We start from the raw sequence: 21,891 nt of genomic DNA on the forward strand, positions 1-21,891 counted from the left end.
CTCAGCGGTCCAATTCGGCGACTAAACATTTTGGTCATGCAAAAGCTGAAGTACCAAGAGACAGGCCAGGAATGCAGCCCACCACCTCTCAAAGTATGCTAAAGAGGGCTGCAGTGCAGCTAAGCATCGTGCACATAATTCCCCGCTACGGTAAGCTAATACATTGCATACAACTTGCTAAAACTGCATTAAAATCAAAACACATAGACATGTGAGCTATACTTTTTGTGCTAACAGGAACAAAGTTAAAGAAGAAAGTTAAAGAACAAAGTTCTGCAGGCTGCTGAATCGTTTGACAATCTCATAAAAAATATATCATTTATTTCAATAAAGCAGTTGCAGGAAGATTACAAGTTCAACTCTCAAATTCACTCAGCAGTTTTCAGTAAAGCGCATCAATGCAAACAAACAAAACTCAAGAATTTCATCATACAATCTCAGCCATCAGGAATTATTTATGATGCACCATGGTTAGCAAAGGACACATGAATTAAACTGTTTGCAAATGCAGTTTGGGTAGCAAGAAAATTTAAGAATTCGCAGTTGGGCCACTACGGAAGTTATTATGAGGCTCGCTGCGGGCTCACATTCATGGTTGCAGGCAAATCAATGCAACATTTGCTTAACAGTCAAGATATGTTACGGACTTCAAGTTATCATAAGCCTTTTTCTAGGTCATATTTAGTAGTTACACAACCTAACACGAGTTATGCTAAAGATGTCGCAACTACATTAGGCATTCACGAAATTACTTCAGACTAGTTTATAGCTCCAAAATAGACACAAACAGCTGCTGTATGATCATCCATTTATAGAGCAAATGCGCTCTGTATCCATAGCAAATTCTGGTAAAGGTCATCAGAGCAAAAATTGACACTTTCGTATAGATTCGAGTCCATTTCAATCTAGCTAATATTTTGTAGATGCACCTCAGCCCGTAAAAGAACTTTAAAAAGCCCCCTGCAAGAGTGGGGGTACAAAGAGAGATAATGGAGATCTACTGCAGGCTGGCTCACTTCAGCGGTCGAAGGCACATAAGATACTTGCTGTACTTGAATGGTCACAGACACAAATTTACCGTAAGTGTTCACAGGCTCGAAAGCCTCTAAGTAAGTAAACAAGCTGAATGCGACCTTTCCTGGTCGCGGAAGATTCTGCTGAAGCCACCACAGGTACCTTGGCAACTGCAGAATTAACTGAAGGCTAGCAGCATGCTCGCTTCAACAGTCATAGACACAAAAATGCATTGCATGAAATCACCCGTACGAAAAGTTAACAGAGGATTTGTGTGGGCTTGCTTCAGCGGCCACACACAAACACAAGTTCATCCTAAAATTCATGGGTATCAGACAGCCTGGATGGAAATTACTAGAGGCACAGCGTGTCTGTTCTTCCATGGCAGCATATACAAATACTTCTGAAAATTTTCCCAGGTATCTTGGCGACTAAACATTTTACTAAGGCTCTCTGCAGGCTGGCTTCAGCGGTCACAGACAATTGCACTGTAGTTCACACGTGCTAAGAAATTTAGTGCGGCGCATTTCTGTGGACTTGCTTCAACGCTCACAGAGACAAAAATTATTACTGAGTTCACAGGTACATCTGGCCATAAAAAAGTTGCCACTCACTGGATGCAGCCTTGCATCCATGATTGCAGATGATGCGGAACGAAAGAGATCACGGGTACGCCACACAATTTACTAGTCATCTTGCGGGATCGGTTCCAGTTGTCGCAGACACGAAAATGCATTGTTAAGATAAGAGGTACTAAGGAAGCAGATTTCTGTGGGCTTGTTTCTCTGCTGATCATCAACGAAGAACGATGTTCAACCCAAAGTAACACCAGGCTGGTGGCAGGAACACAGCATGGCTGTAAAGTATGCAAGAAAAACATGTTAGAAATATGTACGAAAATTACTATCCACCATGTGCATGTTAACAACGCGCACTTTTAACAGCAATCTGCTGGTTCAGACAGCAACATTTCTTCCTTGTGGCTTTATACAAGCTTGCTGAGCTACAGTCGTCAGAAAAGAAGTTGTAATAACATCAACTCTGTGCAAAGATGAAAGGAATTCTCCTAGTGTCTACGTCAGCATAACCTTGTCAAACAAGCTAAAACAGTAAAAAATGTCGCAGTTTCCCGCGAAAAGCGAAGCAGTGATTGCGACAGCAAATCCGCAGACAGAAATAATTAAGCAGCTGTACGTGTCACCGCTAGTGTACATTAAATTAAACTTTCGCTTCCTTGTTAAATTAACAAACATGGGTTCTTGCACAAAGCCAAACATGAACTCATCTCACTGACAGTAAACACGTTGTAGGAACGCTGGCGTGATGAAGCGAGACAGCGGCGACAAGCGATCACTTTTTGCTGCTTCTAGCTACAATGTGCTGCCAGAGCCAAGATAACGCGACCTTCGACACTACACCAACCCGGGAATGGCGCTCACGAAGCCACAACCCACCGCGGGGCACGTCCGCATCTACAGAATTTCGTCAGGCGTGTCTATACAATTTCTATCGCAATAATAAAACATCAGGCGAATGTCTACTATATAGCTTCACTACATGTTGCATCTCCTATTGTCACTTGCAATGACAATAGGGGATGCAAGTCTCGTAATCTTGTTCAGCGCGTCGCGCACACATGTCAGGAGACATGCTGGCCGAAATGATAGCAAACACGAGAACTGAAGCAGCACGCCTGGTCAACCACCCTGTGTGCAAGGTGCTGCCATTGAAATACAAATCCCCACAATAGTTCCGTTATTCGGCCCTTCCACGATTTAAAGATTGCTCTTGCAATCGCGGTAACGGAAAAAAAACTCAAACGGTAGACGAAGCTTAAGCGACACGGTAAATCACCTGAAAGAAATTTAATTAACAGTCAACAAAGGCAAACGTTATCCATTACTAAAAAAATTAAAATATTGGGTTTCACGCGGCAAAATGACGATCTGATTATGAGGCATGCCATAGCGGGGACTTCGGAATAATTTGGACCACCTGGGGTTCTTGACATGCACCTAAATCTGTCGGTGTTTCTTCAGCCGTATCGCACACTGTGGATTGAAGTCCGGCACTGGTGTGCGCAGCGGCCTTCCCTACAGCAGTTCGCCTGGAGACCGGTGATATTCAGTGGCACTTGTCCTGTAATTCAGCATGCCCAGTCGAAAGCACTCGTTTGCATCTTTCGTCGTTTTTAGGATACGCTTCACGATTTGTACGCCCTTTTCCGTGAACCGGTTAGATTGGGGGTATTCTGGGCTTGATGTCACATGTTTGAAATCGTAAGGAGGATGTGCGAAAAGAGCGAACTCATAGCTGCTGAACTGTGGGCCGTTGTCGGTACAAACCTCGGCTGGGATACTGTACCTTGAAGATATTGCATCCTGACTATCGTGACCGAGCTGGCTATCATGTCTAGCTCCACCTCTTGGAAATAGGACATCGAATCGTAAACGCACAGATAATGCTGTCCCAAGTATAGAAAGAGATCGACACCGACATGGTACCATGCTTGCATAGGCGTTGGCCGAAAAATCAAATGCTCCGGCGGTTGTTTATAAACATACGTTTTGTACGCAGGACAACTTTCGATCATGAACTGAATGTCTGAGTTAATGTTCGGCTAACAGACCATTTGTCTTGCCCTAGCTTTGCACTTGGCTTGACCCAGGTGGCCCTCATCAATCCGTTTCAACATGTCCCTGCGCATGCTGGTCGGTATCACTAATCTCGACCCTTTCAAAAGTATGCAGTTTACTACGGAAAGCTCGGTATCCATGGGTTTCAGCCGACCATCCACATATTCTCCCCTTGCTAGCTTCTGTAGCACAGGGCCAAGGTACGGATCGTTAGCGGTTTCCTGCACAAGTTTTGCGGCTGTCTTTTCACTCACCAGTGCCGATACCACGGTGATGGCATAAATTTCGAGGTCGCACGTGTCTGCAGCCATCTTGTGCCCAGGAGCAAGACCATCTGTTTGCCAGGAAGATACGCGTACATCAACGTGTAATCATATTTAATTAAGCAACTTCAGAAAACAACGTTGCACTCTAGGCGGCATGTAGGCTATGCCTTTCCTAGATGTGTTTATGAACGGGCTGTGGTCGCTCTCGAGGATGAGTGACCGGCCATAAACAATTTGATTGAACTTTTCGCAACCAAATACCAAAGCCTGCTTTTCAATCTGAGAGTACCTTTGTTCCGATTCGGTCAGTGCTCTTGATGCTATGCTACCGGCTTCCAGCAATCCCCGTGACGTTGTAGGAGCGCCGAGCCAATGCCTTTTCGAGAAGCACCTTCCATTAATTTTCTGCAAACTTGCGTCAAATATAGCAAGCAGAGATACTTTGCTCCACTCCTTACATATAGCTTGCCATTCGTTTTCGTGGTTCAGCGTCCAATCCAAGACTGTGTCTTTTTTGTTGAGGGAACGTAGAGTCGAAGTGCGCTGGGAAAGTGACGGAAGGTACTTGCTAAAGTAGATAACGACGCCGAGTAGCCTTTCTACTGCCAATTTGTCTTGACGCTTTGGCATTTGCAGAAGACCATTTACGAGGTCGGGATTGTGCCTAATGCCATTCTGGCTGATGTCGCCCAGAAAAAAAACTTCTTGCACACTGAAACGACATATGGATGCATTAAACGTTATACCCGCTTCATGAGCTGCTTCTAGTGCAGTGCGCAGCCTTTGGTTGTGTTCCGCCCTAGTCGCGCCCCAGACCAGTACATCTTCCACGTACACGCGTACGCCTGGGAGGCCATCGAAAATCTCGTTGAGGGCATTCTGAAACACCTCGCTAGCTGAAGCTAGGCCGAATGGAAGGCGAAGAATACGATAACAGGCGAAGGGCGTAGCAAATGTGCATATGTTGGATTATTCCTCGTCTAATGGGATTTGGTCAAATACAGCATTTGCGTCAAGGTATGAGAAAAATTTCGCGCCTGCCAACTCCGCCTCAATATACTCTGGGCGGGGCATTTGGTAATGTTCTCTCTTTAAGTTCTCATTTATGCGTCTTGGATCCATGCAAACTCTTAACTTTCCATCTTTCTTTAGCACAATAACTAGCAGGCTCACCCAATCCGTCGGGATGCTGACCTCCTCGATGATGCCTTCCTTTTCCATACGATATCATTCAGTGCGGAGAGGCTCTCTCAGGGACAGAGGAACCCTTCGGGCTGGCTGGATGACTGGCAGAGCATCAATGCGCAGCACGATCTTATATTCACGCGGCGTGCTCCCTCTTCCATGGAAGAGCCGTGGGAATTCCTCGACGACTGCTTCAGCACTGCTCGTAGTCTCGTTTTAAACAGCGCGCTAGACGATCCCTAGCTTCTCGCTGGTTACTAAGCCCAAGACTGCACTGTGGTCTTTCTTTACAACAAAAAATACAACGCATGCGCTGTGGTCGCCATCCGTGACGGGTGCTGTAAACATTCCGATGTACTTGACTACGTTACCACCGTAAGATCTCAGAACGGCGCCACTTGGCTTCAGAATGACAGCCTTAAGCTTGCGGAACAGACAGCGGCAAAACGATTTGCTTGTGATCCTGTATCCACTTTGAACCTTACCTTTTAGCCGTGAATGCACGCGTCCACTCGCCAGTCACGTTCTCTGTCAGCGGTGCCGATAGCGACGTCCAGCACCTTGAAGTCGTCCTTCTCATGCTGCAATTCACAAACGCCGTCCTGTTTGCTGCAACAAGTTTCGAAGTGATTTCGCCCATTATACGAGTAACAGGTTTTTCCGTAGGTTGGGTAGCACCTCAAGGCGTGTCTTCGGTTTCAACGCGTGCACTGTGGGTCGCGCCTGGGCCCTATCGGAGTTCTCTGCCTGGCCGCGACAGCGGCCACATCTAGTTCTTTGTTTGCCTTACGCCAGACTTCGTTTTGACGAGCTGAGGTCTCTGCCGCCTTGCAAAGGATGACAACCTTTCCGAACGTCAGGGTTTTTTCTCTGAGCACCTTCTTTCGGAGCTTTGGCGAGTTCGTTCCAAACACACCTAGTCGCGCATCATATCGTCTGTCATGGTGCTGAAATTGCAGTGCTGCGGTTGCCTCTTTATGGCACGTAAAAACTGCTCGAATGGTTCCGCCTCGCCCTCAAGACGCGAACGGAAGACATACCTTTCGTGGACTTCGTTTTGTTGCTCCACGAAATAATCTTCGAACTTGGCAATCACAGTGGCGTAGTCTTCCTTGTTTTCTTCCACGGTGTGTTTTCTTCCTCGGTGAACACGAAGTTGTCGAAAACGCCCAAGGTTTCCTCCCCGGCCACGCTGAGTAGGGCCGTCTTTGCCGGCTCTAATCCTCGCTTGTCGGTGCATGCTGTGGCTTGAAGAAAAAATTCGAACTTCTGGCGAAATAGCTTCCAGTTCCTTCCTCCATCTGCTGTCAAACTCAGGGGCTCAGGCGGTCTTAGGTGCTCCATGGCGTCGGTCCTCACGTTCAGCCAGCACCGAAACCTTTCGTTGAGGCTGCTTAGCTTCATCCCACTTCTCACACCATGTATTGTTCTCGAGTGGGGCGCCAAGAACAGGCAGCCAGGGTGTCAGGAGACCAATGAACCTCGTGGTTTATTCCGGGCTGTTATTTATAGCAGTAGATGGAAGGAGTTAGTGCAGGTGCAGGGAAAGAGCAATGAAGCATGTGGCAGTGAAGCGTCCATAGCTTGCGCGCTTTGAACTGATATGATACACCCAATTAATGACAAGATTGTGATCTATTGTAGAGTATACGTTACTGAAGGCAGCGTGTTCCCTTGGTTGGCTAAAGTCTAGTGTTGCCCTTGTTCTATTGCAATTTATCTTGGCGAATATTTTATATAATACTCGGAGTAAGCTAATGGGCCCATATTTTTTTTTCAATTCTATAACGTCCTCCTTTTTATGGATTAGTATAATGTTTGCATTCCTCCAGTTTTCAGGGGTTCTCGCAGTCGATAGACACTTCGTATAGAGAGCCGCTACTTTTCCCAGCATCTTTGATTAAATGGACTGTTATTCCATCTTCTCCTGCCGGCCTTCCCGTTTCATGTCCTGCAAGGCCCTTCTGACCTCATCGCCAGTTATAGGAGGAGTTTCTATATCATGTTCATTACTGCTTCAAATAGAGGTATCCTGACTCCTCTGGGAAAAGTGCATAGAATTTTTCCACTGCTGTTACTATACCGTCGAGAGTGCTGATGATGTTACCCTGCTTATGGGGGGGGGGGGGGCGTGAAACCGGCACTACTATGGCTGTGCCATTCACGTCTTTGCTGCTCTTCATGCAGGTTGGTGCTGGCTCACTTACGAGCCGCTGGCACGTCATCACCGAAGTGAACATCGTTCAAGGGCCGTCGTCGCAAGTTACCAACCCGTCATGCGCAGCTGACACTGTTTTAGAAAACACCGACTTCAACTTCACCGAGGAATACTGCAGTGCCGCTGCTTTTGGACGTTGCGCAACTCGGGTCGAGCTACCATGGGCTGTTAGCAAGCATCACTTCCATGTACAAAAGGCGGCGAGCTTCAGTCTGGATTGGGGGCAAGGTCGATTCAAATAGGTCGCGAAGCTTCGGGCGAAAAGGGGTTCAGTACAAATTGTCACCGACATCAGCATGGGGGGTTATGGGAGAAGCGATTGAAGCGCGACTATGTTTGGAGGGAACAAACATTGGGAAAGAAAAACGCGTGTTTAATTCAAACAAGACACAGTTAGATTCATTCAACGAAAATAAAATTCCTAGTCAATTTTATATATTCGTGACGAGTTAAGAAAATACAAGTTTAATTTTGTTATTATTAATAAATGCATTCCTTTTCAGTACCTATCGCTACAGGGGGCGTTGACGCCACTATCACTCGCAATGCAATGCACGTGTTGAAATGGGCAGAAAGGCGCACTCGTAAAGGTCACCTGTTGAAATACGCCCCCCTCACAGTTTGTGCTTTCTTGCTTGTCGAAGTTTGTCTGAATTTGGTGGCGCGGGTAGCTTCATCGCTTCTTAATCTGCTCAGTCAAAAGTAGTGAGTTACGACCGCCAGATAATTGTGTAGTTGTTTTCGTGCGACTGCGTTGGCCGACGGGCTTGGCATCCGACAATAGGATCAGCACTCTACACCTAAAGCTTTCGTTGGCCTCCAAAAAAAGTATGTTCTGTGCAGGAATGCGATTTCGACAACCGTATGGCTGGCCTTTTCCTGCATCGCTTTCCACGCTGAAAGCTCAGAACGCCCATCAAATCGAATGGCGGGGCATTTGAATATATAGCCCCAAAGGAAGGACAACAAAACAAATTTCGCGCCTTCGAAAACAAAATGACGTCACTTCTGCTTTTAACGGACATGGCGTCACATTATTTTTTCTTCCGCCGGAAGTGTTCCCACCACATACAGATGGCGCTAAGCCCCATGAACCGGTGATGGACCGCCATGTTTTGAACGTATGGGCTCCTATGGAAGCTTCGCTACCAGGTACATTTACCTTGTTGGGGGCGTGAAAGCGGCACTACTATGGCTGTGCCATTCACGTCTTTGCTGCTGTTCATGCAGGTTGGTGCTGGCTCACTTACGAGCCGCTGGCACGTCATCACCGAAGTGAACATCGTTCAAGGGCCGTCGTCGCAAGTTACCAACCCGTCATGCGCAGCTGACACTGTTTTAGAAAACACCGACTTCAACTTCACCGAGGAATACTGCAGTGCCGCTGCTTTTGGACGTTGCGCAACTCGGGTCGAGCTACCATGGGCTGTTAGCAAGCATCACTTCCATGTACAAAAGGCGGCGAGCTTCAGTCTGGATTAGGGGCGTGAAACCGGCACTAATATGGCTGTGCCATTCACGTCTTTGCTACTCTTCATGCAGGTTGGTTCAGATGATATATGTGCGCAGTGAGTTTTTGCCTTGCCGGTTTCACCCCCTGTGCTTTTCGCGAGTGTATGTTCGCGATCAGGGGCCAGGCGACCTTCTCGTAGAAGGAAGACTCACTTTTTGCTACTTCATCGCGCTGCATTTTACTTCCTGCTGCTGTTGTTATGCGGCGATGTTGAACTAAACCCTGGGCCCGGTGACACGTTACTGCAGCAACTCTTGGATGGCCAAAATGAAATCAAGCAGAAGCTAACCGCTATTGAAAAGTACCAAGCAGACAATAAGGCCGCTATGGCTAATATGAATGCGCGTATGACCAAGATTGAAGCAACTATTGACAGGTTCGAAGAATTACGCAGTAGCGTTGCAGAGTTTAAGTCGAGCTGTGATTCCTTCCAGGCTAACTTAGCATCGTTGGTACACAAGGTGGACGATCTTGAAAACCGCAGTCGGAGGTGTAACTTAATTTTTTTTGGCGTTGACGGAGATGACGCGCGGGAACCATATGGAAAATCTGAAGAGCGTGTTGTCAATCTGTGCACTTCAGTATTACAAGTCGGCGAGGTGGAAATAGAAAGGGCACACCCACTTGGCAAATTTAACGCTGACAAGCAACGCCCTATAATTGTCAAATTTTGTTCAGATAAGGACAAACAGAAAGTTTTGCTGGCGGCTAACAAATTGAAAGGTACAAGAATTTCTATTTCGGAACATTTTTCTGAGCCATTGCGAAAGAAACGAAGAATGCTTCTAGAATATGCGAAGGAACATCAGTCCGAGGCAGATAAAGGGTACGTAAAGCGTGACGTACTCTACTTGCATAAAATGAAGTATGTTTATGACGAATCCATGGGGAAGGTTGTGCGAGTTTGACAAAGCCGAGAGAAAGGCGCGTTGTTATCGTTCCTTATTGTTAACTGCAGAAGCCTCCGAAACAAAACAGATGAATTTCTTAACTTGGTTGACATGAGTAAACCATCTGTAATTTTGGGCACTGAATCGTGGTTAGATGGTAACGATAGGGATTGTGATGTCTTTCCCAGCAACCACGTTAGCTATAGAAAAGATAGAGACTGTCACGGAGGTGGTGTGTTCATTCTTGTTGATCAAAATATACAGTCGCAGATGTTACGCAAGTCAGATGATTCTACTGAGGCTGTCTGGGTGCAACTTCCTTTGAAAAATGAAAAATCAGTGGGGGTGTGTTCCTTTTACAGGCCTCCTGGCAGTAAGGTACAGGTTTTAACTAAGCTAGTGGAAGATGTAGAAGTGAGAAATTATGACTCCTTAGTGATCGGTGGTGATTTTAATTTGCCCGAAATTAATTGGTTGCAAAATGCGACAATACCTAATGCGTCTAGTGCGTCAGCAAAAGAATTGAAGTTATACAGCTCATTTGCGCTATCGCAGTTGGTGTGCCAACCTACTCGTGGAAGCAATGTGTTAGACTTACTTTTTACTAATTTGCCTTTGGATACGCAACCTGTGCTGATCTTGCCAGGCATAAGTGACCATAACGCTGTTTTGTGCAAGCTGAAATTGGAGTACATTAAAGTCGCTAATAGCGCAGGTAGACGGATATACAGCTATCGAAAGGCACAAGTCGATGAAATCTCGTTGGCACTCGACTCGTATTACGACGTATTTGAAACGTTGTCAGAGTCGCTTAACGTCGACGAATTATGGTGTTTACTTAAAAAGAAGATTTTCGAGTTGCTTGACCAATTCGTCCCGGCATCGGTAATGACGACAAGGCGGGCTAGAAGTAAGCCGTGGTTCACCAGGGACGTTCGTAGAGCACTGGGGAAAAAAATCAAGTATACAAGGCGTACAGGAAGAAGCCGAAACCCCAGAAAAAGCAACAATTGCAACAAGCCACAAATGAGGCGAATTCCGCAATATCACACGCGAAAGGTATTTTTTATGCTTCTTTTCATTCTAAGTTAAAAAGTAACCCTAGAGAATTCTGGCAGTTTATGAAGAAGAATAGAAAAGACGAAGTGTCAATTCCTGCGCTCGAACACAATGGGTCTCTTGTGCATGATAGTCTAGATAAGGCAGAATTTTTTAGCTCGTTCTTCGGTTCTGTTTTTTCTGCGCGCGCAACTAATACTGATTCAATATTTCACTACGGGCTTATCGGAGGGGAACCAATGAATGACATCGTATTCGACAGGACGGGTATTCAACTACAACTTGAACGTTTAAGTACCACTAGTGCCAGCGGTCCCGATGGCTTGCCGAACTATCTGCTTTCCGCTTGTGCAGGCCCGTTGTCTAAATACCTTTATGTGCTCTTTGCCAAGTCCTTGACATGCGTAATGTTGCCTATAGACTGGAAAATTGCCAATGTTGTTCCTATTCCGAAGTCAGGACCTCGAAAATCTGTGTTTAATTATCGACCGGTGTCCTTGACTAGCGTACCTTGCAAGATCCTTGAGCATGTACTTTTTAGCAATATCATGACTCACTTAAATTTGTTTTCCTTGTTGATCTCTCAGCAACACGCATTTCGAAGTGGTTTTTCTTGTATTACTCAGCTTACAGAATTAACGCACGACCTAGCATCCACTCTTGACAAAGGGGGCTGCGTAAATAGCATCTTTTTAGATTTCAGGAAGGCTTTTGACCTAGTGCCCCATTCTTTACTGCTTGAAAAATTATCGTGGTACAACATAAATAAAACGGTTGTTGAATGGATAAAAGAATACTTAAATTGTAGGACACAACGCGTAGTCGTTGGAGGTAGGCTGTCGCATGGTGTTGATGTGTCTTCGGGGGTGCCTCAAGGTTCAGTTTTGGGTCCGCTATTGTTTTTGTTATACATGAATGACATTACCGTTGGCATATCATCTTTCATCCGATTGTTTGCGGACGACTGCGTTCTGTATCGCGTTATGAAAGGTCCCGATGATTATAATGAACTACAGAAGGATTTAGACAAGGTTGCAGAGTGGTGTGATAAATGGGGCATGAGTATAAATCTTGATAAAACTGTGCAGATGTGCTTTACGAGACAAAGGTCAGCAAATGTATATACATATAGCATTAACGGGACAAATCTTACATCCGTGTGTGAATATAAATACCTTGGGGTGTACTTGACCCCTCAACTATGCTGGCACCGTCATGTTAACTATATAATTGCTAAGGCGTATAGAGTTCTTGCTATGCTACGTAGAAATGCGAAGTGCTTTCCCTTAGAAACAAGGAACCTGCTTTACAAGACTAACATAAGACCAATACTGGAATATGCTTGTACTATCTGGGACCCGTGGACTGCGACAGACATAAAGAAACTAGAAAGAGTACAAAGCTTAGCAGCCCGTTTCGTGGTACAAAATTATACTCGGTATTTTAGCGCATCCCAAACAAAGGAAATATTAGGCTGGAATACACTTCAAAATCGTAGAAAAACATTCAGATTAAAATTTTTGCACAATATATATCATTCTAAAACCGGCCTCAATCGTGATAGCTACATAAGGCCACCGGAGTACACTTCTGGCAGGCGCGATCACCCACTTAAGATTAAAGAGTATAGATGCAGAACGGAGCTTTTTAAGATGTCATTTTTTCCTAAGACGGTCAGTGAGTGGAACAGGTTGCCCAGCGATGTTGTATCGCTATCTTCAAATGATGCCTTTGCCTCAGCCGTATGACTTGCATTTTTTATGCGAAGCATATTACTAGAGCTCAACCCAGCTCCTCAGGCGCGGCGGTGTCGCCTTCAATACCACGTGACATCATGACGTCACGACAGAGGAGAAACGGGCCTCCAACTCGCGCCGTCGCTCGCGGCGTCGTGGCGGTATATAAGCAGCTGCACTTGCCTCTGCTACTCACGAGGTGAGATGCCTCCTGGAGACAGAGCTGCTCGTTAGAATGAGAAGCGAAGGTTGCGGCGTACTACAGAGTCTGTTTCTAGGTGGCTTTGCTACAGCGCAGCGACTACGCGCCCCGCATCGGACGCGGTGAGCGTCGAGCAACGCAGCGTTCGGCGCGACAACGAAATGTGCGCCTGAGCAAGCGCCGCACGGCTGAGCCGACGCCGACGACACCGGCTTTTCTGGGACACGAGCTCCTTAACGCTGTCGCGTTAAAATAAAGGCTAGTATGCTTCGCATCCTGGGCTTAACCTTAGCTAAGCCACAGCCAGTTTTTTTTTCTGTACTTAGTGCTTGCGTCAACAGAACCGCTTTGTTTCACTTCGCACATGTACGGTTATGCTCTGCTTCTTTGTTTCTTCTTTTTGTTGTGACGGCGATTTGCCCTGATCTGTATTTTTTTTTTCATGTATTCTATATCAACTGCTGTTTGTCAATGACATGTGTACTTCTCCCCCCCACTGTAATGCCAAACTGGCGCTGTGGGTACTGTGATAAATAAATAAATAAAAAAATATATATTTTAGTGCATACATCTTGGTTTGTCCGATTCCAAGTTTCCTTTTTCATTAATTTCTCACCTGCCATCACGGGCAACAAATTCTCAGATACCGATATAGATGCCAACAAAAGTTCTGTTATTCTGAACGCTCGCAGTTTTACTATTGCTTTAGCGATCGCGGTTACGCAAACAAAACGCCAACAGCACACGTACCGAAGTTTAAGCGACAGGGTTATCACTATGAGCGCGTCAAAGAAATAGTCAACTGAGAAAAGGTTTCACTGTTACGTACTAAAAGATACGACCACGTGCGAACGAGCAATTCAATCGGCGCAAGCTTTCGTTCGTCACAGACAGCTGAGAAGTAAACTTCAGTTGATGTCATCCCCATACTAGCATCAGGTGAAGTAAGTAGAAGTCTAACAAGTCGCCAAAAAGTTTCGTTATTCCAAGAAACGTGCATGGCACTGTTTGGCAAGAATATAGCAGCCCTAGTGACAGGCGTGTTAGAATTCAGCAGCGCGGCCCGCCATAATGTGCAGCAAGTGCCCCGGCCGTGTTACAAATGCGTACAAAATTTCAGCTATTCCAACCTTACGCAGTAGTACGATTGCTCTCGCATTCGCGGTTACGCACACAAAAAGCTACCTACCGCACAAGTAAGGCTATTCTGGACAACGCGTGTCGGGAATAGTTATTATTATTAATATTAATTTTGTTATTATTTGCCACTGTTCAGGAAAGAGGCAACGATAACCCTCGCGGACCCACCTTATGGGCTACATAGGCGTTATCGCTTCTAAAGTTTCGCATTCAAAAATTTCTTTTTCGCGGATCTCAGTGCTGCGCAAAAACAGTGTAGGACTGAGTAAGCTCGGAAGTTTTCAGAAAAGCAGTACGATGCTACCAAACGCAGCAAAACGGATGTTCAATCGCCGATTGATGTTACCGTCGCCGCAAACCATGAGGATGTACAACGAGGGGAATGCGCCGCCGCCGACTTGTTACACTAGGCTTAGCGTTTACCGTAAAATGCCCGTCACTGGATTACGCGCTGACACGATGACACTATAGTCGAAAAGACTGCTGGGCTACTAATAGAAAAACACTGACTTCATGAACTGTCACTTACCTCTTGATAGGCATAAGTCGTACAGGCGCAGCGGCGACGGAGCTCCAGAGCGCACGACGAAAACGTTCACGTTGGATCTCATGAGCACACGGCATGACCATAACGTTGAGAGAAAACGCGCTGAGTGAGCGCGAGGCCAGGGGTAGCACACTCTCAAGTTCAACAAATGGCCACAGAGGGCGAAAAAATCGACCGCGCGCCGCTGCTCACAAAACGAGCGTAGTAGAATCAAATCAAATCAAAATCACTTTATTTCAGAGCATTTCCTGCGGAGACAGAGACTAAAGGCTGAAATAGGTTGAGTGGGCCCCTCCCCCCATTCAGTTCATACAGCACTTACGCGTACAATAACATATACAGTAAGGTGCACATAATATTAAAATTACAGTTGCACTCAATGTACAGCCGATGAAGGAAAAAAAGTGACTTCTAATACATTAGATAAGAAGTATGAGATGCATGCATGTGCACACAGATCACGCAGATAGATATACACATATAAAAGGTCACACATGATCCATCTCTTAGATAGCTAGTAGACCCTTTATCATGTTGCAGATATGTAGCGAACGATTATGTACCAGTACATTGTGCTTACAAAACAGAAAAAAAAGAAAATCAGGAATGTCATGGACATAGTAGAAAGTAATGTAAAACAGTCTAATATACACATGCTGTCCTGACAAGGAACGTTTCGTACATTCTTTTAAGTTTAGCACGGCTGTTTGCCCAATTTATTATGTCTTTCTGTATATTTAGAATCTGTATAGCTTGACACGTTACCGATCACTTCGGGATGCTTACGTTAATTCCAACATTCCCGGTAGAGGCATCGTAATAAGCGCAATTTTATGTTACAAACTTTCTCTTACAATTACTGAAGCATTTTTGTTACATAAATAACAGGGCAAAATGATCATTGCTAATTAGATATTGTACTTTTTCTGAGTAAGTTTATTGTTTCTTCGTCATTATAAACGCAAATAGCGGTCAACATCATTGATCTTTCACGTGACCTCCGGCCTGGATTTACAATTTTTACCGGTATTTTCGACTGCACGGTAGCACGGATTCATTCGTTCGTACACTCAGACTGGTTGCTTCTTTGTTTCTAAAGCTAGTTTCTTGTGCTTCGATGTCTCGCGTTATTTAACTTGGGGTGAAGTTACGTGTTTGCAAGCGGACATGTAAGCCCGGAAGTTGGGTTTCGGTCGGGAGCCATTCGGAACACGTCTGCATCGAAACGGGAGCTGGATTTTGCTGCCGCTGACAACGGCAATAACGGTGAGTCGTTTAACACCGCTGCTTGAATCGTTATATAATATCCGTCTCATTACCTTCCAGGTGGGCACAAGTTAACGAACTAGATCCTGCATTACATATGGGCAGTCAGATTTCAGTTGCTGTTTCCTAAATAAACCCTTGCTTGCGAGGCTGTCGTTATACACACACAACCAGGAATGAAAGAGCGATATCGAAACGCGCGTCTCATTTTTCATCTTATTGTAGCCGTGGTCGTAGGTGACTGAGTAGCCTTATCAATATACATATTAAACTTCTTTTTCAAGTCCGCCGGTACCTTCTTTCGTCCAAAAAACCGAATAATCCTTTGGTAAAATGAAGTGAAAGTACAGAATTTAATTAAACAGTTGCAAGCATGATAATTCACCCATATTTCGTACTTGTTGGTACCAAATGTTCTTGCTGTTCAGTTTGGTTTATTGTAGGGCGTGTATTTTGGCAGTAGTGAAGCTGTGCATCACGTTCGTTCAGAAAAGTAATGCATCAATTCTAATAGCTTCATGACTTTCATGCATTTGCTTGTGGAACCAGCCATGTGATCTCTTCTAGTGTATAAATGAACGCACAAATGTTCTCATTTGTCATCTTAATAATACTTAAGCTGTTGACATGCATTGCAATTAGGCAGACATCAATCTTATGGACAATAGCAATATTTCTTTAACATGCTCCTTAAGCACCCTAGAACAGACAGTGCACATTTGCATGTGTTCTGTAGTCTCAAACCATTACAATATATATGTCACACCTTTTTGCATTTCATATTGCAAAATTTTGCTTTTTCAATTTCTGATTCAGTTAAACTTTCTGTTCCAGACATGCAGTGATGAGGGCGGCACCAGTATAAAGCAACACATTCAGCGCACTAAACAGAAGCTGCTGCCTGCTACAACAAGGTCATTGTAAGGATGTTGGCTACTACTACAAGGTAAACAACAGTCTTTGGCGTCCGCTTTCTTATGGATTAGGATTATGTTATCGTTCTTCCAAGATTCAGGCACGCTCGAGGTTGTGAGGCATTGTGTATATAGAGTGGCCAGTCTTTCTAGAACAATGCTCCCACCATCCTTCAACAAATCTGCTGTTACCTGATCCTCCCCAGCTGCCTTCCCCCTTTCCATAGCTCCCAAGGCGTTCTTTACTTCTTCCGGCGTTACTTGTGGGACTTCAAATTCCTCTAGACTATTCTCTCTCACATTATCGTCGTGGGTGCTACTGGTACTGTATAAATATCTGTAGAACTCCTCACCCATTTGAACTATCTCATCCATTTTAGTAACGATATTGCCGGCTTTGTCTCTTAACGCATACATCTGATTCTTGCCTATTCCTAGTTTCTTCTTCAATGCTTTTAGGCTTCCTTCGTTATTGAGAGCCTGTTCAATTCTCTCCATACTATACTTCCTTATGTCAGCTGTCTTACGCATGTTGATTAACTTCGAAAGTTCTGCCAGTTCTATTCGAGCTGTAGGGTTAGAGGCTTGCATGCATTGGCGTTTCTTGATCACATCTTTCGTCTCCTGCGATAGCTTACTGATATCCTGTCTAACGGAGTTACCACCGACTTCTATTGCACACTCCTTAATGATGCCCATAAGATTGTCGTTCATTGCTTCAACACTAAGGTCCTCTTGCTCAGTTAAAGCCGCATACCTGTTCTGTAGCTTGATCCGGTATTCCTGTAGTTTCCCTCTTACCGCTAACACATTGATTGGCTTCTGATGTACCAGTTTCTTCCGTTCCTTCCTCAAGTCTAGGCTAATTCGAGTTCTTACCATCCTATGGTCACTGCAGTGCACCTTGCCGAGCACGTTCACATCTTGTATGATGTCAGGGTTAGCGCAGAGTATGAAGTCTATTTCATTTCTAGTCTCGCCATTTGGGCTCCTCCACGTCCACTTTCGGCTAACCCACTTGCGGAAGAAGGTGTTCATTATCCGCATATTATTCTGTTCTGCAAATTCTACTAATAATTCTCCCCTGCCATTCCTAGAGCCTATGCCATATTCCCCCACTGACTTGTCTCCAGCCTGCTTCTTGCCTACCTTGGCATTGAAGTCGCCCATCAGTATAGTGTATTTTGTTTTGTGTTTAACCATCGCCGATTCAACGTCTTCATAAAAGCTTTCGACTTCCTGGTCATCATGACTGGATATAGGGGCGTAGACCTGTACTACCTTCAATTTGTACCTCTTATTAAGTTTCACAACAAGACCTGCCACCCTGTCGTTAATGCTATAGAATTCCTGTATGTTACCAGCTATATCCTTATTTATCAGGAATTCGACTCCTAGTTCTCGTCTCTCCGCTAAGCCCCGGTAGCACAGGACGTATCCGCTTTTTAGCACTGTATATGCTTCTTTTGTCCTCCTAACCTCACTGAGCCCTATTATATCCCATTTACTACCCCCTCTAATTCCTCGAAATACATTGCTAGACTCGTCTCACTAGATAACGTTCTAACGTTAAACGTTGCCATTTTCAAATTCCAATGGCGGCCTGTCTGGAGCCAGGGATTCCAGCACCCTCTGCTTCGTCACAGATCTGACCGCCGCCGTGGTCAGTTGCTTCGCGGCTGCTGGGGACTGAGGGTCGGGGTTTGAATGTTGTATTCATATAGGAGGTTGTGGCCAAGTACTGCACCACGGTGGCCAATCCTGCTCTGGTGAGAGAGTGCGTCACCGGTTCTGGTCACCGGGGTCAGGGCGTACTCCAGCCCTGTTTATGCAACGGCACCGGGATTCGAACCACGGTCCTCTTGCACGCGAGGCGGATACTCTACCGCCACCGCAGGAGTTGGACGCCTCATTTAACCTACAGTGGTGCCTTCTTCGATCAGTCAAAGTGGACCAATTTGAGCTCAGTTAAACCGCACAGATGGCACTCAGTTGGAGAAACCTGATATTTATGACCTGCACATGTGTGGCCATACCTAATAGAGGATTTTTAGGGGTCCCGTACAATAATAAACTACAAGAAAAGAAATATTAAAAAGGGGGGGAGGAGAAAACATATAAAAGAAAACACACGTGAGTGTGGCTAATCTGTGCTGCATCTCATGTGTCACCGTTCTGCCTTAACAGAGTCTAAGCCAAGCACATCTTGGTCATCACAGGAGCTCCTATCTGCACCAACAGGAAGGGGCTGGAGCCGAATTTGCAAGGCTTTTACACCACGAACAAGGAAGAGTATGCAGAAGGATATGGATGAAATATCAAGTCTGCAGAGGACTGTGTCAAGACTGAAAAGAGCTTCAGCCACTATTCCACCAGCACGGACATTTGGCTAAGTCATTCAGGTAACTCAAAAAGTACTTTCTAGAAATTCTTCGTCTTCAGATGCACCTGCAACATCTTACCAAGCACGGACGACGCTGGCCAAAAGATCGAGTTCCGTCAGTTTGCCCTTAATCAGCTTCCTAGCCATGTCAATTCCTTTTGTGCCAAGTGTAATTTTTCTTCTACAAATGCAAGCTTTTTCATTGTTCATTTTTGTTCGAGATCAATCATCCTCATCCAAACATAAAGGTCAACCGATTCTTCGCTGATACTTAATACCAGTCACTGCCTAGTAGCCTAACATATCTCTAGCAGTATCTCATAGTGTATGTTGTCATGCACAATTCCTCTCCTGGATTAGCTGATACAGCATCGGCACGTGTCTTGCATTAACCTATGCACCATGTGCTATGCACCATGTGCTATGCACCATTTTACTTTTCTGGATGTTTTTAGCCTTCAATGCTTGCAGAGCAGAGTGGATTCTCTCTTGAATGCAAGCTTTCTCATTTTCCATATTCCTAGTCTCGTTGATGATTGCTCTTCTTCCTCAATAGCCTGGGGCTTTGTGCAAGCTACAGTGACGTGATTGATTGCAGAATCTGGTTTTGCTGCCCCACTTGGTTTTGGTAACTGTGTTACGTTTCTCGGATTTGGCGGCCTGGTCAGTTGCATTGGCAAGCACTCCCTCGAGGTAAGCATTTGCTCCTGCAGTCCACAAAGCGACATAGACTACCAGTATACGCACACCGTAACTGGTGCTCCTCGTTCGTTCTTGCCTGCTGCAGCCATGGGCAAATTTGGTTGTGGCCTACCTCAGCCATGATTTGCTCAAAACGGAGAACAGCATATGTGCTTACATGGTTCGAAGCGTATGAAGTTGATAGCCGTATGGGTGGAAAGGCTCGCAAAAATTGCTGCCGAAGGTGATGCCCACAAAAGCGACTTGTCCACATTGAGACAAAGTGGGCACAAAGTGTGAGCCGCACATTAGCGGCCCTTGAAATAAATGTGCAGGTTGGAAAGGGGTTAATGCTAAAGTGCCGGGTAGTCTATGTCGCTGTGTTGGTTGCGGCAGCAGATGCCTGCGTCACCTGATTGCTTCGCAATGGAAGTTTCTCATCTTCAATGGCAACTGTTGGCTCAAACAGGTGCGAGGCTCTGTCCAATCTGTTTGTACCGCTGGTTGTCGCTCGTTACCAAACCACCACATGCGACAAAAGTAAGCATTATGCCTGTAGGATGGTTCGTAGCCAACATATAATGTATTGTCTGAACCTCATGCGGTGACTGATTGCTGTTTAATTTTGCTGTTATGCCACTTGGTTACGGTCGCAGTGTTATGTTTTTCAAATATTGCGGCCTGGTCGGTTGCACTGGGAAGCAGTCTCGAAGTAAGCATTTGCTCCTGCAGTCTGCACTGTGACAGAGACTCCCAATTTACACACACCGTGATTCGTGTTCCCCGTTCACCTTTTCCTGCTGCAGCCATGGGCAAATTTTGCCTCTGGTTTTTCTCGGCCGCGATTAAGCATGAACGGAGACCAGCATACGTGCTTACATGGTAGGACGTGTATGAAGTTGGGTGGAAAGGCCCACAAAACTGGCTGATGAAGGTGATGCCCACGGAAGCGACTTGTCCATATTGAGACAATGTGGGACGCCAAGTGCTAGCCACACATAAGCGGCCTCCAAAAGAAAAGGAACGTGCAGGTTGGAAAGGAGTCAAAGCTAAAATGATGGGTAGTCCATGTCGCTGTGTAGACTGTGGCAGCAGGTGCCTGCGTCACTCGATTGCTTCGCACTGCAAGTTGCTCATCTTTAACAGCGACTGTCGCTTCAAACAAGTGGGACACTCTGTCCAATCTGTTTCTGCTGCTGGTTGTCGCTCGTTACTAGACCACCATGTGCGACGAAGGCAAGCGTTACGCCTGTAGGTAGGCGGTTGAATGTACCGTAAGAGACACATGTATGTGAATGCTCACTGTTGCCATATGATTCGTAGCCAATGTATAATGTATTGTCTGAACCTCATGTGGTGATTGATTTCTGTTTAATTTTGCTGTTATGTCACTTGGTTACGGTCGCAGTGTTATGTTTTTCGAATATTGCGGCCTGGTCGGTTGCACTGGGAAGCAGTCCCTTCAAGTAAGCATTGGCTCCTGCAGCCTGCACAGCGACATAGACTTCCAATTTGTATGCACCGTGATTCGTGCTCCCCGTTCGCCCTTTCCTGCTGCAGCCATGGACAAATTGTGCCTCTGGCCTTTCTCGGCAGCGATTAGGCATGAACGGAGTCCAGCATACGTGCTTACATAGTCCGATGCGTATGAAGTTGATAGCCACATCGTTGAAAAGGCCCGCAAAAGTAGCTGATGAAGGCGATGCCCACGAAAGCGACTTGTCCATCTTGAGACAATGTGAGACACCACGTTTGAGCCACTCATTAGCGGCCCCCGAAATAAAAGAAACGTGCAGGTTGGAAAGCAGTGAACGGCTAAAATTTGGGGTAGTCTATGTCGCCGTGTAGGCTGCGGCAGCAGATGCCTGCGTCACACGATTGCTTCGCAATGCAATTTGGGTATTTTTAACGGCGACTGTCGCTGCAAACAGGTGGCACACTCTGTCCAATCTGTTTCCGCTGATGGTTGTCACTCGTTAACCTGACCACCACGTTCGACGACGACGGTGAGCCGTTTACGAGCTCCCGTCAATGATTCCAGCGTATCTCGGCATGTAAATTTTATTTCTGCTATTGCACGAGAATGTACAGTGCTTGTCTTCTGCCAATAAAGTCTCACGTTCTGTTCACTCACTTGTGGCTTGTTTCTGTGGGTGTCAGTTGAGGCTCTTGGCAATTAGAACGCACCAGCTACGCGGCAACGAAGGCATTGAGGCATACCGCATAGCCGGCAGGGCAAGC

The 21,891-nt window shown here is 45.7% G+C and overlaps 1 protein-coding gene across 3 annotated transcripts in view; it reads left to right on the plus strand.

Annotated features, from left to right (window-relative positions):
* The window catches only part of LOC135896741 (acidic phospholipase A2 PA4-like), a 307,060-nt gene that overhangs the window by 224,038 nt on the left and 61,131 nt on the right, over positions 1–21,891 (plus strand). The window contains exon 5 of one of the 3 annotated variants that reach the window (XM_070534673.1): positions 7,289–7,547. The exons of the other annotated variants lie outside the window; for them this stretch is intronic. Coding sequence (XP_070390774.1) covers positions 7,289–7,547 — 259 coding nt within the window. The remainder of the gene's footprint in view (positions 1–7,288; positions 7,548–21,891) is intronic. 3 annotated transcript variants of the gene reach the window in all.

Source organism: Dermacentor albipictus, chromosome 2, assembly GCF_038994185.2.
Source record: "Dermacentor albipictus isolate Rhodes 1998 colony chromosome 2, USDA_Dalb.pri_finalv2, whole genome shotgun sequence".
NCBI lineage: Eukaryota > Metazoa > Arthropoda > Arachnida > Ixodida > Ixodidae > Dermacentor > Dermacentor albipictus.